Genomic DNA, 12,556 nt, shown 5'->3' with positions numbered 1-12,556 from the left:
CCATGACTCATTAACAGGTGGAGGAACGCTAGAAAAGAAGCGTCTTGATACCTGAATCCTCGACTAACTAGACGTGGGTGTGGCGACTATCGGTAGGGGCATATAGGGGGGATTAAGGGGTGAGTGAACACTAATGCGCAGGCGAGGTAGCCCCATACCCCGGCGCACCTACGCATGCGTAGCCCGTTAGTCATCATGGTGCATCCTTCTGCTCCGTTGCCCACCATACCAACTACTACGCTTTGTTTATAAGACACACGGTGGGAGAGGGGCAGCGGTGGTAGCACCAACACTACCAACAAACGCCAGCTCCCATAAATTCACCGAAATTGGGTGTAAAGTCATTCTACTGGACATGCGATGTAATTTACTAGAAGGCGCCATTAGCTCTCATTCCTATTCCTTCTACTCCCGCCTCCCAGCCACATAGCCTATGATAGTGACGAGGCGCCCTTTTGCGGTCATCAAACACTCCTCCTGCATAAAACCTTACTCTCGATTTCCGACTTTGGTATGACTTATCACCAAATGTTTTTTATCCTGTGGTTTAGTTGAAAATGGGAATTAGTTATGATAATTGGGTTGATGAATTCTGATTAAATTGCGATCCGTGTTTGAGCACAATCCAATTCGTTGGTTACTTTTATGGTTTACTTCTCTCTCTCTTTTGTGAATTCTTCCTAACTTTTCCGATTTGCTAAACCTAACTTCGGTCATAATTAGTGGTTTTATTGGATCGTGATGAAGTAATTTGCTCTTTATCAAAGATTGAAAAGAAACTTTTTAATGGATCGACCTCTTAAGTTGCCATATTAACCGTTTAACTGTGAATTTAATTGTTCTTAGGATTAGTCATAATTACCTAAGTTAAAATATTTGCTGAAGGAGGATACGTGGTGATAAATTCTATATGCTGCGTTGGCATAATTTTAGGGTTATTTCACGCCCATTTCTTTCCAGAAACGTAGTGAAACCACCGTCTTAAGCGAAGTGTCTAAACAATTAATTTTTACCTGACCTTATAAACAGCAGAAAAAGTGCCCAAACTGAAGGAAAGACAAAATAGTGACAAGGCTTCCGATTCAGATTTTTTTTCCCTCAAGCAGAAATGTTTCGTTTTTCAATCATATGACACTGATTTAACAATGAATCTCGGCCATTTTGACAATGCATGTCGCGTCAATCTCTACTCAAACCTGAAAGTGTTCATTTGCCGTTTTCGAAGGTAATTTACACTTGTACTTGATGTATTCCATGACTAGAGCAGAATGACTGCAGTGATAGATGAGATAAACAGAAACATATGCAGAGTAAAATGGCAGATATCTGATCGTCCCACTACAATTTTATCTTTCCGACTTGTGAAATAATGTGACTTCATCCTGTGGGAATAAAAGTGGCAAAGTAGTGTTCATATTTAGATTATCCGATAACAGCAAAATACTTTGTATTTTAATAAATTTTTTTCCAGCTAATAGATGCTAACCTACAAATTGGATAAGCGTTTTTGAATAACTTCCTTGCCCATTAGGGACAAAGTAAAACCTGAATATTATTTTTAGGAAAATGAGTAAAGTGTTTCTTTCGGATGGACTGACTTATCGCCTGTTTAATTAATTGAGGAAATGAATAAGGGCAACAGTAAAGTTGAATTCATACTTACCAAAACTTTCCCAAAGAGGACGGGCGTGATCAAAGTATCGCTTTCTTACGATGCTTTGGAGAATGCCTGCTGCGGTCTCCCAGGCGGTTCTAGGCGTAAATTTCTGGTCGTTACATGATTTGTCCACGAGCTTACCAATCAGCTGTCAGTTCCACGACCACGCGTTCAAATTTTGGCCAATTGCGGTCCGCCCTCAAACTCAAGGGGCAAGTTCGAGACACTCGAATGGCACGTATGTAAAGAAAGGATGGTTAGAAAAGGCCGTGAAGCTTTCTCATGCCCCATCATGCTTGAATAGTACATGTAGAAGCAGATGCCACAGAGAATGAGATGGGATCTGAGGTTTCAGGGCCATAAATTTGCCCGGTTTTGTGAGAAAGTGAGGTCTTTATGGACAAAGAAAATACCAAGTAGATGACCAATCAAGATCAAACAATATGGAGTCAGCAGCTAAGTTACGTGAAATCTTTGTAAGTTGGCTTTTATCTCGTCAAATTACACAATTACTTATTTCAATTGAGCTCATTTTATAGATGCGTACAGGTGAATGGTTACTTATTTTAACGTTTGATTTTAACATAATCATTTACAGAAAAATATGTCTGTTTCAGGATCACTAAGAGTTGTTAAATGAATAACTCTCAGCTATTGAAAATTCAGTAGCCTCACCACCGAATGTCGGTGGATGTGAAACACCCGTATTCTACTTCGTCCGGAATATGATGTAATATCTGGATTATTTTGTTCAGTTCTTAAGGCTCTGCTTTCACACTTCCGCTGGGCGAAAGTGCCTTTGGATCATGCCAGTATTCCCTCAGCCCTTCTCTACGTCGGCTGTACACTTTATGTCCTAGTGTTGACTTTGGGGGAGACTGAAGTGAGGAGCTAAGCTGGCCGCCCAATACAGTTGGGTGTCACTTTCTAAGCGTCCAAAAAATGATCTTAATGAATAAATTCAACCTAGTTAATGCATCTACCAGGCTTGTCCCATCTCAATTCGAGGGTGAGATGATGGATTTTCAAAATAGTCTTGCACATCCTGCATTGTTGGAAATTCGGGAACCTATCTTGAACCCAAATAAATCAAGCTTTGATTTCAATGCCGTGACGATTCCATTCCCACGGTTGGCTAAACAAATATCTTGGTTTGATTCTGAGGACACAAAAGTGAACCCTTTTGAGACACGGGTGTTGATCCGAGTAATCTAACAAGCCTAACCTACTTCAATTGACTCATTTAGTAACCTGTGTTCATGATAATTTTGCAGAGTCTACGAGAACGTAAAGCGGGGTGAGTAATCAAATGAGCGTAGCCGCGGGGCTGTGACACAACTCTGTTTGAATTCTAAAAACCCGGATTGAGCACGATGCCTGGATTCGTCCATACGAAGGAATCTGATCCAAAAATTACCACACCAGAGTAAACCGAACGTTAGCCTCATCCAAGACACCTGACAAAATTTGGCACAATTTTTGAAGACTAAAATCCGCATTCATTGGAATGGATGAAAGCTTCGGCATAATATAAACATAGGAAACTTATCTCATGTCGTCTCATCCATTTTTAACAATTATAAAGATCAAATAGGTTAAACTTAACCGCCTGATAATCAGGTACGACCACTTGTGAACGAGAAAAGCTTGTTTAGAGTTAGCAGGTTCACACTAATAACCTACTCCCCCCCAATGTGACGCTTGACCCTGACAACGATTTACTGACCAATCACTTGACGCTGCAATTCTATTCAGTTTTCGGCAGCACTGACCCATTTGACCGCAAATGCAAACACCGCAATTAACAGAGAAGAAAATTCGTACGATCATCAAAAGATGCTAGGTGCTATGCTACGCTAACAAAATAGGAACCTTGGGTGCACTTTTGCTCAAAGTCCAGTCTAGCGTGGAAGTGTTCATACACTACTTTGTCGTCTGATGAAATACCAATCATAACTTTCGCGCATACGGACAATCAAACTTGATACGTAAAACTCAGCTTTATCAACTGCCAACTCTTAACACTTAACCGAAGAATGAACAACTCAAAAATCTCAAAATAAGACAGTGAGGGGGGAAGAAATCTCAAGCCTACCCCCCTATTTGAAATCATATGAATACAAAAGCATGGAGTGGGGGGTAAAAACAAGGACAATAGAGGGGAGAGATCACATATCTGCGCTTCTTTAAGGGGACATCCATTTATGCCACAAGACTCTCTTGGCACACCTCCTCTTCCTCTTCTCCTTTTTCCTTTTCCCTCTCTCCATTCACAGCTCCATTTGGTAGGGTCTCCTTAAGCTCCCGCAACGCACCATCCCACTCCATCTTTTTGTCCCGATTAAACCCAGTGCATTCAGCAGCGTCACCGAAGGCACTGGATTGTAGGGGCGAGGAGGACCGCACGCTGGTTCGATCACCGTTCAAGAGGGAAAAATCGTTGACCGATTGGGAGCGCACGTCACCCGCAAAGGGACTCTCGGGTTTGGAACAGGCTACTGAGGCTGATCGTGGTTGAACGTAAGCTCTGAATAGAGGAGACTTCAAGAATAAGACGCTTTCCAGTGGTCCAGTGCCAGCCTGAAAAAAGGAAACTAAAACTCAGTTTAGGGATAGAACAAAGTTTAACAAAATGACTCAAAACTAGCCCATAAATTTTTGTCCTGACAGATGAATGCCATTCAACTATGATTCATAATTTTTATAAAACCTCAAGCAACTTTAAGTCAGTAAAACAGCCTCTTATTCAAAATCCTAAGTACCATATATCCTCGTTAAATCACCCCACATTTTGCGCAAAATCAGCGTGTTGTGACTGTATTATAAGGCGTCAGAGAAGATGCCTTACCATTGGGGAGTTTTCCATCATTGGAGATAGAGAAAGGGAAGATGCACCTCTGACAGAGGAAAAGGGTTCATCGTTCACCGGATAGAGGGAGGTGGAGGATGATGACTTGTTATCGATTTCCTCCAGTCCAGTGTCTGCCCTCAGTACATCCCCTTCCGCCTCTTGCTCGTATTCAATGCCATCCATAGCCTCCACTTTACCCTCCTCTGCTTCAAATGTCTTTTTTTTCTGAGTAAGATGAGTTCCTAATTGAGAACTCGGGACCTCCACCGTATATGGAAAAGAGGAAAGCCCATTGAGGTTGAGTTAGCCAATCATACTTAGTAGGGGCGATTCCAAAACGGATTCGGTAGGTACCAGGCACCGCTCGTGGCACCTCTAAGATGACTGAATTGGAAATTGGTCCAGGTGGCTCTGCAAAACAAATGCAATCACTTATGTTGCTTGACTAAACCGTGAGCACAGGGGGAGAAAGTCGAACAAACCGATTTCCCGACGGCAGACGAAATCAGCCCAAGCATTGAACCAGTCCAAATTGATGATAAACAAGAATTCTGATTCCTTCTCGGCTTCCTGGAAGGCTTCCCGTTCCGCTTGACGACGAGCGTCTAGTATCTCCAGCTTCTCCACACAAACTTTGCAGGGATGTAGGGTAGTGACAAAAGGCCCGCCACCAAATCTACACGAACGGTACAAAAGAGATAAGCACATGGAAAAATTACACAAGTGTTCTTTAAAAAGGCCGACAGATCAAAGCCTAATAGTGAAAATTACAAATGGGATTACCAGGGTGAAAATCTACAAGACGTTTTCAAATTTTTAACAGGGTGAAAAATCACGAAAAATTGCGGTTCACTTATTTAATTAAAGTAGCAAAACATGTTTGGTAAAGAAAGGTGTAAGACGCGAAGACTCACTGAGAAGAGAGGAAATTCCACACATCCTCAGAAATCGCGGCGACGTGTTTGTCAAATGCTGGAGCAAGAAGCGGTTGAAGAGCACCGTGATTGCAGAGGAAATCAGAGTTTGTAATTGGTCCAGGGTCAGCGAATTCGGAAAATCGGAGGAGCCAGTGCACGCTTATGTAGACCACCTGTGGGGACTCCTGCCAGCGAGCAAAAAAACGTGGATCATTCCATTCTCGGTTGAAAAGAACACTCCTGCCAGAGGAGGAAATAAGGAAGCTGAACGTACCGAGATTGTAAATTTTTCTCGAATAGGTTGGATGAAGTCCTGACGTTTTCTAAAGAAAGAAGATGAAAGTACGGATATAGGAGGTCTAAATGTGTGAATAGGATGATACATCGTTCTGGGACAGATTAATAGATGGATATAGGATGAAAAAGCACTTCTAAGATAGATGACCAAACCCGAGTGATCGAACCTTGTCGGAGTAAATGGATGAATTGATAGAATAAAAACGAAATAAATGATTGTATCTGGGAGGGATAAATCTGAAACGAATGCATTGTGAAAAAAGAATAGACGAGGAGAGAATATTTTTGCATAGACAGATCTGGAATTGATGAATGTATATGGATTGGCGAATGGGTGGATGGGTCGGGAATAAATTAAGGGGGAGATAAGGGTATGATTCTGTGATGAATGGATGGATGGACCTTGAGTGACATGGTGATATTGAGACTATTAAAGATTACGAAGGCTTAAAAGGCGGGAAGATTAAAACGAAAGACGCACCGGTAGAAGAGAACATAGGCTGCAGAAGAGAGGGAAGTCACCGTATCGGCATCAACATGCTGGACAGAGGAGTCGTTGAATTCGTACCACTCACCATCGCCAAAGTTGAGGGCGTACGTGTAGTAGTGGCCAAATCGCACCGTTCCCGAGTGACACACCACCCCAACCAAGTCGTATTCGCACACCTACGAGGACACACACGTAGTTAGGGCTAGATCCAGATTCTTCACAGACATCCTACGACTATTAGAACTTTTAAGGAACAATAGTACCCTAAGAAGCACCAAATCCACCACCACGCACTGAATCAGGAGTGAATGAAACTTTAAGAAAATTGCATAAAACCCAGAACAGAGCAAACACTCCTTTAATTGTGCCGTCTAAGATCTAACAGTAGGTTTAAGTGCTGAAAATCGAATGCAATGGAGTGAACTACCTTATCTCGGCAGGAAGAATGGCGATACTTTCTCAAATCGAGATGCTGCATGGGAAAGTTGACCGGGGCATGTATTTTTGAGGTGTTAATAAAGTCATGACGAAATCGTTTTAAGTGAAGACAGAGAACTTCGGGCAGCTTCGTCAGTTCCATATGCATCCGTCCGTTTGTGTGCCTAAGGAAACACAGATATCGGTATTTCACTTAGGGAAAAATTATCGATCAGTTACTACAGGAAAAGGACACCTTTTTGCATGCATAAAAGAAAGCTACAAAAATTGAGGCACAGCGACAACTTTCCATACCGGCTATAGGTACGCCGTAATCGAAAATTGCCGCATGCCTGGTTAATTGCACATGGAAGTTTTTAAATTAGCAAGAAGCCCAAAGGCAGCTTTCGGTAACAGACGAAGTGCACATGAAAAACACTCCCAACTTCGGATAGTATGCATGCCAAGCGGCAAGTGTCGGTAAATGCAACAAGTGGCTACTCAAAGCGATTTGCACGAGCTCAGGACCAGGTGATCGTCAATCAGTTATGAGACAAACTACCTTGAACAGTTTTCACAGTAGTACTGGTTTTCACCGGAGAGTTCATCAACATCAAAAAATGCGTCCAAGCAGTCCTCCAACTCAATTTGCGGGTTCCAAATTAGGCTGAAAAGATATTGAAGATGTAAGAAAAGCTAAAATGATTAAATAGACCAGTAAAAATACAGTGGGAGACGAGTCGCAAAACCGTTAGTCAAGGGTGAGTGAGCGTCTGCTGTCAAACTAATATGATAGGGCACAATCAAATAAGCGCCCAGTAATTACAAAAAGTGAGTGTGAATGATATTATCACTTCGGGTGATCAATATTATTGTACCCGATCCAGTCATGCTTATGAGATCTCTCAAGTTAGTCTAATGAATGCAGTTGTAAGTGCTGCCATACTAAGCATGATTATGAAGTGGAGGGGAGAGGGGAACGAGGTTCACACAAGACGAGGATACACACTTGTTACCGACTCCGGGCGTGGTATAACCCCAACTTAAAGCGGACCTTTTGACCCAGGAGGTGATGAGAGCCATGTAGGAGGCGACCAGAGGAATCGGAGGGACGCTCTTGAGCCAGGCTATTGCTAAGAGAAGGTAGAAGGAAGCCCAGTAGAAAAAGCCCTCAGAGTCCGAGTTTCCCAGGAATTGCTTGCTGCTCGTTACGACAGAGGAGGATGAGACGGCGGTGGTAGTGATGGGAGGTGGTAATCTCGGGGGTGGGGGAGGAAGAAGAGGTGAAGGAGGGGTCGACGGTGGCAACTGGGTTGTGTCAGTTATCTTTGGTTTTGATTGAGAGGTTGCTATTGGAAGGGAGAGGTCCAGGAAGACCTCGTTTCGATGGAAAATCTATGCGAGAATGAAAGAGATGCGGCGATAGAAATTAACTCCGACAGCGCTACAGGAGTCATGAGAAGGAAGCTTACCTTCTCGCATGAGAGGCACTTAATGCAAGTCACTGTTCCACCTTGAAAGACGTCCATCACAGGGCTAGAGGAGAGAGGAGAACTACTTTCGTTTGCGGGGCTCTCGTCCCTCGTAACCCTCGTTTTCCGCTTTTTAGGCCGTTTGTTTTTCGCCGGTCTTTTGCAAAGGTTCCTGTTCCCATCTGTCACACTGTTTGAATTCAATGTCGCTGGTGGAGAGGTAAATCAAGATATATTGTGGCTAATTAGAATGAACTAGAAGGATTTCAAAGAGTGAACCATTAACGAAATGGCAAAATAATAGCAATACCATAAACTTATTTCCTGTATCCAGGCTACTTCTATTCATCAAAGCATAGAAATAGTAAATGTCAATACTTATGCATTCAGCAAAGTTACAAAATGAGGATCATGATACCGAAGAGATAAAATGATGTCAGAAAACAGATTGCGCTAAATTAAACTCCGCAAATAGCTTTGGGAACTAATATACCACACTTCAAATAAAGTTATTACATTTAATTGGTTGTAGGGTACGCAGTGAAGATAAACTTACTGCATCCTGCTGGGGTCGGTGTACAAGGAAACTTTGAGTCGTCAAAGGGTCTAAATTTCAGTTCGTCATGAATATCACTCAAAAAAGCCCGCATAAACTCCTGCGAGTCGTGTTGAAACACTCCGCGAAACATGGGGTACGAGATTCGAATAACGTCTAGGACATTATAAGGAGAAGCAGCAGAACGTCTATATGAGGGCCAGGTAGGACGTGGCACATCCTCTTGGTCTTCCAGATGGCCCATTTCGAAAAGCAAACCCAGATAAGCCTTCGACAGTGGAACTTGCGATGTGATTGGTAATGTTTGTACACGTGCGAAAAATAACTTTGTAAACGGGTGACTAATTTTCAATAATAAATAAAACGAGGGAGACATACCAGTTGGCTAGAATCTGTAATGCAGAATTCATAAAACATGTATTTCCTAGGTTCTTTAGTCCAACAAGGCCTACAAAGTGTGCAGGTTAAGGAATACTACCAATGGCCGTATTGTTGAGAAACGTTGATCCATCTAAGTAAACTCCCGCAGGACTTTCCGCAGCACTATCTTCAGGCTGCATGTTATTCAAAACGGAAGTGTCCGGATCGTTTACTTAAAGTTTATAATGTGGAACAGCAACACAGAACCAAACCCACACGACAGACACACTAAACAAAACGTTCGAAGTTGACAACAGGAATTTCGATAACATAAACATTATGATTATAGGACAAAATACATTTAATAAACTGCTGAACTAATTCAAACGGTTTTGGGGAGACAAATTTAATTAGGTTAGACTAGTATTCAGGTTGTCCTCGTTATTGCTGGTGTGCTTTTAAAACAGCTACATTAGTAGCAAACAATAAAAAATCTGCACTAAGTTTGCCTCTTGCATCAAATGTACAGATACAAACAATATCCTTGTATAGTGCAATTGAAAAATAGTAAAGGAGAACTGGTTGATAATCAGACAGGGGAACCCGCTTTCACCAACACTGAAAAACACTAGTTCATTTTGCACAAAGACGTGTTCTACCAATTTAAGCAAACCTCATAATTTAATTTTGCTTTCCTGCCAAGCAGGAAATTTGCATTACTTTAACTGTCACTGGTAATGCTCTTGATGGAATCTCTAGTAATCAAATATGGTTTGTTATTTTTCCAATCCAAGCACCTTAGTAATTATTTTCTAATCCATATATCATGTTCATAGTTTCGGCAGAACTCTAGTTTTTGTGTTTATTGCTTCCAAAATACGTGCTGGTTTAAATATGCCTTGTAGGCAGGATGCAGTCAATGATTACGAATCTCTAAAGGCATATAAAAACCCCGGATTTAAATTCTAGTAGTAAAAATAACACCAAGGAACACTTTGGATTCTGTGCGCCCCATCTTAAAACCATTTTTGGCTGCCGAATAATCAAAGACAACGATTTGGGAGGATGCTGTACCACTCTAACCTAACTCATCCGCCAGAAGGAACAGACATTTTAGAGGGTCTACCTCCTTCGTTGTTTTTTCTCCGGGTGCTAGCCAGCTACCAATTTTCACTATGGTTTTCCTTGTCTTTAGGTAATGCCTAAAGAATCTTACCATTGTGAAGATAGCGAATGGTCCACGATAAGCTAAGCAGCACTTTTCGGCTTCATTTTCTTGCTGAGTTTGTTACCCGCCTAGGCGATTATGTGTCCCCTTCCTTTTTACTTTATTTTTTTAAACGTTTCATTATGCTCGTTTTCTCATTTGAAGTTCCATTTGCCTACTTCTTCATCAGTTTACGCAACGGGCTTGCGATCTTAGTAAAGTATTCGACAACGCCTGTAGTAGCCTAAAAATCTGAGAGACTCCGAATTTCTATCTAATTGTTTGGCGCTGGTCCCTGACCTCACTTGCCTTGTGCGGTCTTCATTAAGTGCCATCTGATCTGACGAGACAGTGTGTCCCGAGGCTTTAACCTCGAGTTGTTGAAATCGGCATTAAACCTGCTACTAGTAGAGGTCCAACACTAATCTCAGACTGGCATTATGCTCCCATATATCACTCCCGACGAAAAAAATGCTAAGTAGGAGTATCTTACAATGTTTTGTTAATAATCCGTTTTGTGCAGTTTTCATTTAGACTTTGAAAAGTGGCCGTCACATTACAGAGTTCGAAAGGCATTTTTCGGAATTCATGAAGCCAGTCTGGCAATGCGAAAGCCATTTTCTCTCCATCTATCCCTGCCATTTCTACTTATCGGTATCCAGATTTTAAATCCAGTGTGGATAGTCACTTTGTCTCGTATTAGAAATCCAAAAGTCATTCATGTGGGGCAATAGGAAGATATTCAGACGTCTTATTTTAGCAAATGAGGCGGTATAATTCGGGGCAGCTGCCGACTCAGCCTAGTCTAGTTGGTGTCTATCGTATGTGTAACGATACGTATTCTTCTCGACTTAACACTTATTCAATGGAGTATATTTGGGTGCTTATCCAGTAGTTTCTGAAGATCTTTCCCCTTGGTGTTCTTTGCATACTTTTTGTCGTTGCCCACCTATGGGTGTAGATGGAAGCAATCCCTAGCAAGTGTCTGTTCAACTTGCTTTTACAAATAATCGTTGTCTGTACAATGGTTTGACATTTTGAAGAATACCTAATATCAAGGCAGTTCATAAGGATAACGGGTCTTTGGCGTAAACTTGGTTGAAAGCAGTGATGATGGGTCGATTTGTTTCATGTTGGCGTAAGAATCTGTGACTATGCGTCACATGAGTGAGACTGCATATGGTAATTAAAGCACCCAGTTTCATAGTTTTCTAAGAGTTACACTAGCAACGGGGCCGTGTAGGGAAAAGAAGACGCCGGTGAACTTTATTCTGTCCAGACGTACTTGATTTCTGCTAAACCTGTATTACTTGTAGCATCAGCTTTAAATGCCTTCTTGTCACAGCGATCGCATCACTTCAATCCATGCCGGGAGCTCCCAGGTGAACTGAGCAAATATTGACATTGTGCGTGCTTTACCGCTTACCAAGAGAGAAAACTGGAATATTCTGGTTATGGTATAGGACTTCATAAACGTGCCTAAGGTAGAACTGACAGAGATGTGCGGCTCTGAATCATTTGCTTCTCCTTTCTTCAGACGCTGGATTTGGCGACACGGGTTATCTGAGGTGGTTCATATCGATCAAGGCGCTAATTACAAATTCTAACTTCTTGGCAATTAGTATAGGACTTTCGAAATTTATGAGGTAAGCATTACGTTTAGATGCAACACATCTGGTCTGCAATGCTCGACTCCGTACTCAGCCGATCATAGAACAACACAGCAAAGTGCACGCGATCGGGCACAGAGATAAAGCCTGTGTACTAAAAAAGAAAGATTACCAGAAATAGCACATTTACTAAGAGAGGAGCATTGAGAATAGTATTTAAAAGGACGAGATGGATTTGTGGTACCTTTGTCTAGGTACACCTTAAAGGCCAGGAGCAGTCAGTAAAAACGAATTTCGATGTGGAATGGCCATCATCTGCCCGCTGAAAAGCTTTTTGGCGTAAGCAAGCGCAACCCCTATCAGTACGCTAATTTATAAGGCGATCAATAAAAAATACCCCAGCTGATAAGACTACTCCTGCCATGGGAACGAGAGCTGGAGTGGGAAGGTAAAGGCAGGAATAGAATCACTCCAGCTACGGATTTGCTATTCTTTCTTACAGCCTAGGTTACACAAGTGCACAATGGCTGCTACCGAAAATGCCCTCACCAAACCGTAATTTCCTGTGAGACTTAACCTGCTTATCTTTCGTTTGTCTTTCAGTAGCTGGGGGGATATTTAAACTGCTGCTAAGAAAAAACCCTTGCAAATCACCAACTTTTTCACATTCTCATCGCTGTATTTTTCTTGCTTAGTTAGACTACTTGTTTCAACTGCCCACA

The 12,556-nt window shown here is 42.0% G+C and overlaps 1 protein-coding gene across 1 annotated transcript; it reads right to left on the bottom strand. All coding sequences in view use genetic code 11, as the record gives it.

The window, feature by feature from the left end:
- Positions 1 to 3,859: 3,859 nt before the first annotated feature.
- On the bottom strand, positions 3,860 to 8,901 carry EGR_05858 (Ubiquitin hydrolase; the record flags this gene model as incomplete). The annotated part of the gene is made up of 12 exons (XM_024495107.1): positions 3,860 to 4,237; positions 4,506 to 4,750; positions 4,863 to 4,919; positions 4,991 to 5,184; positions 5,423 to 5,610; positions 5,700 to 5,748; positions 6,204 to 6,388; positions 6,640 to 6,814; positions 7,192 to 7,296; positions 7,639 to 8,024; positions 8,102 to 8,310; positions 8,658 to 8,901. The coding sequence occupies 12 exons, from the start codon at positions 8,899 to 8,901 to the stop codon at positions 3,860 to 3,862; spliced, it is 2,415 nt and encodes an 804-aa protein (XP_024350453.1).
- Positions 8,902 to 12,556: the final 3,655 nt, after the last annotated feature.

This window comes from Echinococcus granulosus (genome assembly GCF_000524195.1).
Source record: "Echinococcus granulosus chromosome Unknown EG_S00047, whole genome shotgun sequence".
NCBI classification, from domain to species: domain Eukaryota; kingdom Metazoa; phylum Platyhelminthes; class Cestoda; order Cyclophyllidea; family Taeniidae; genus Echinococcus; species Echinococcus granulosus.
This window is presented reverse-complemented; position numbering and strand designations above follow the sequence as displayed.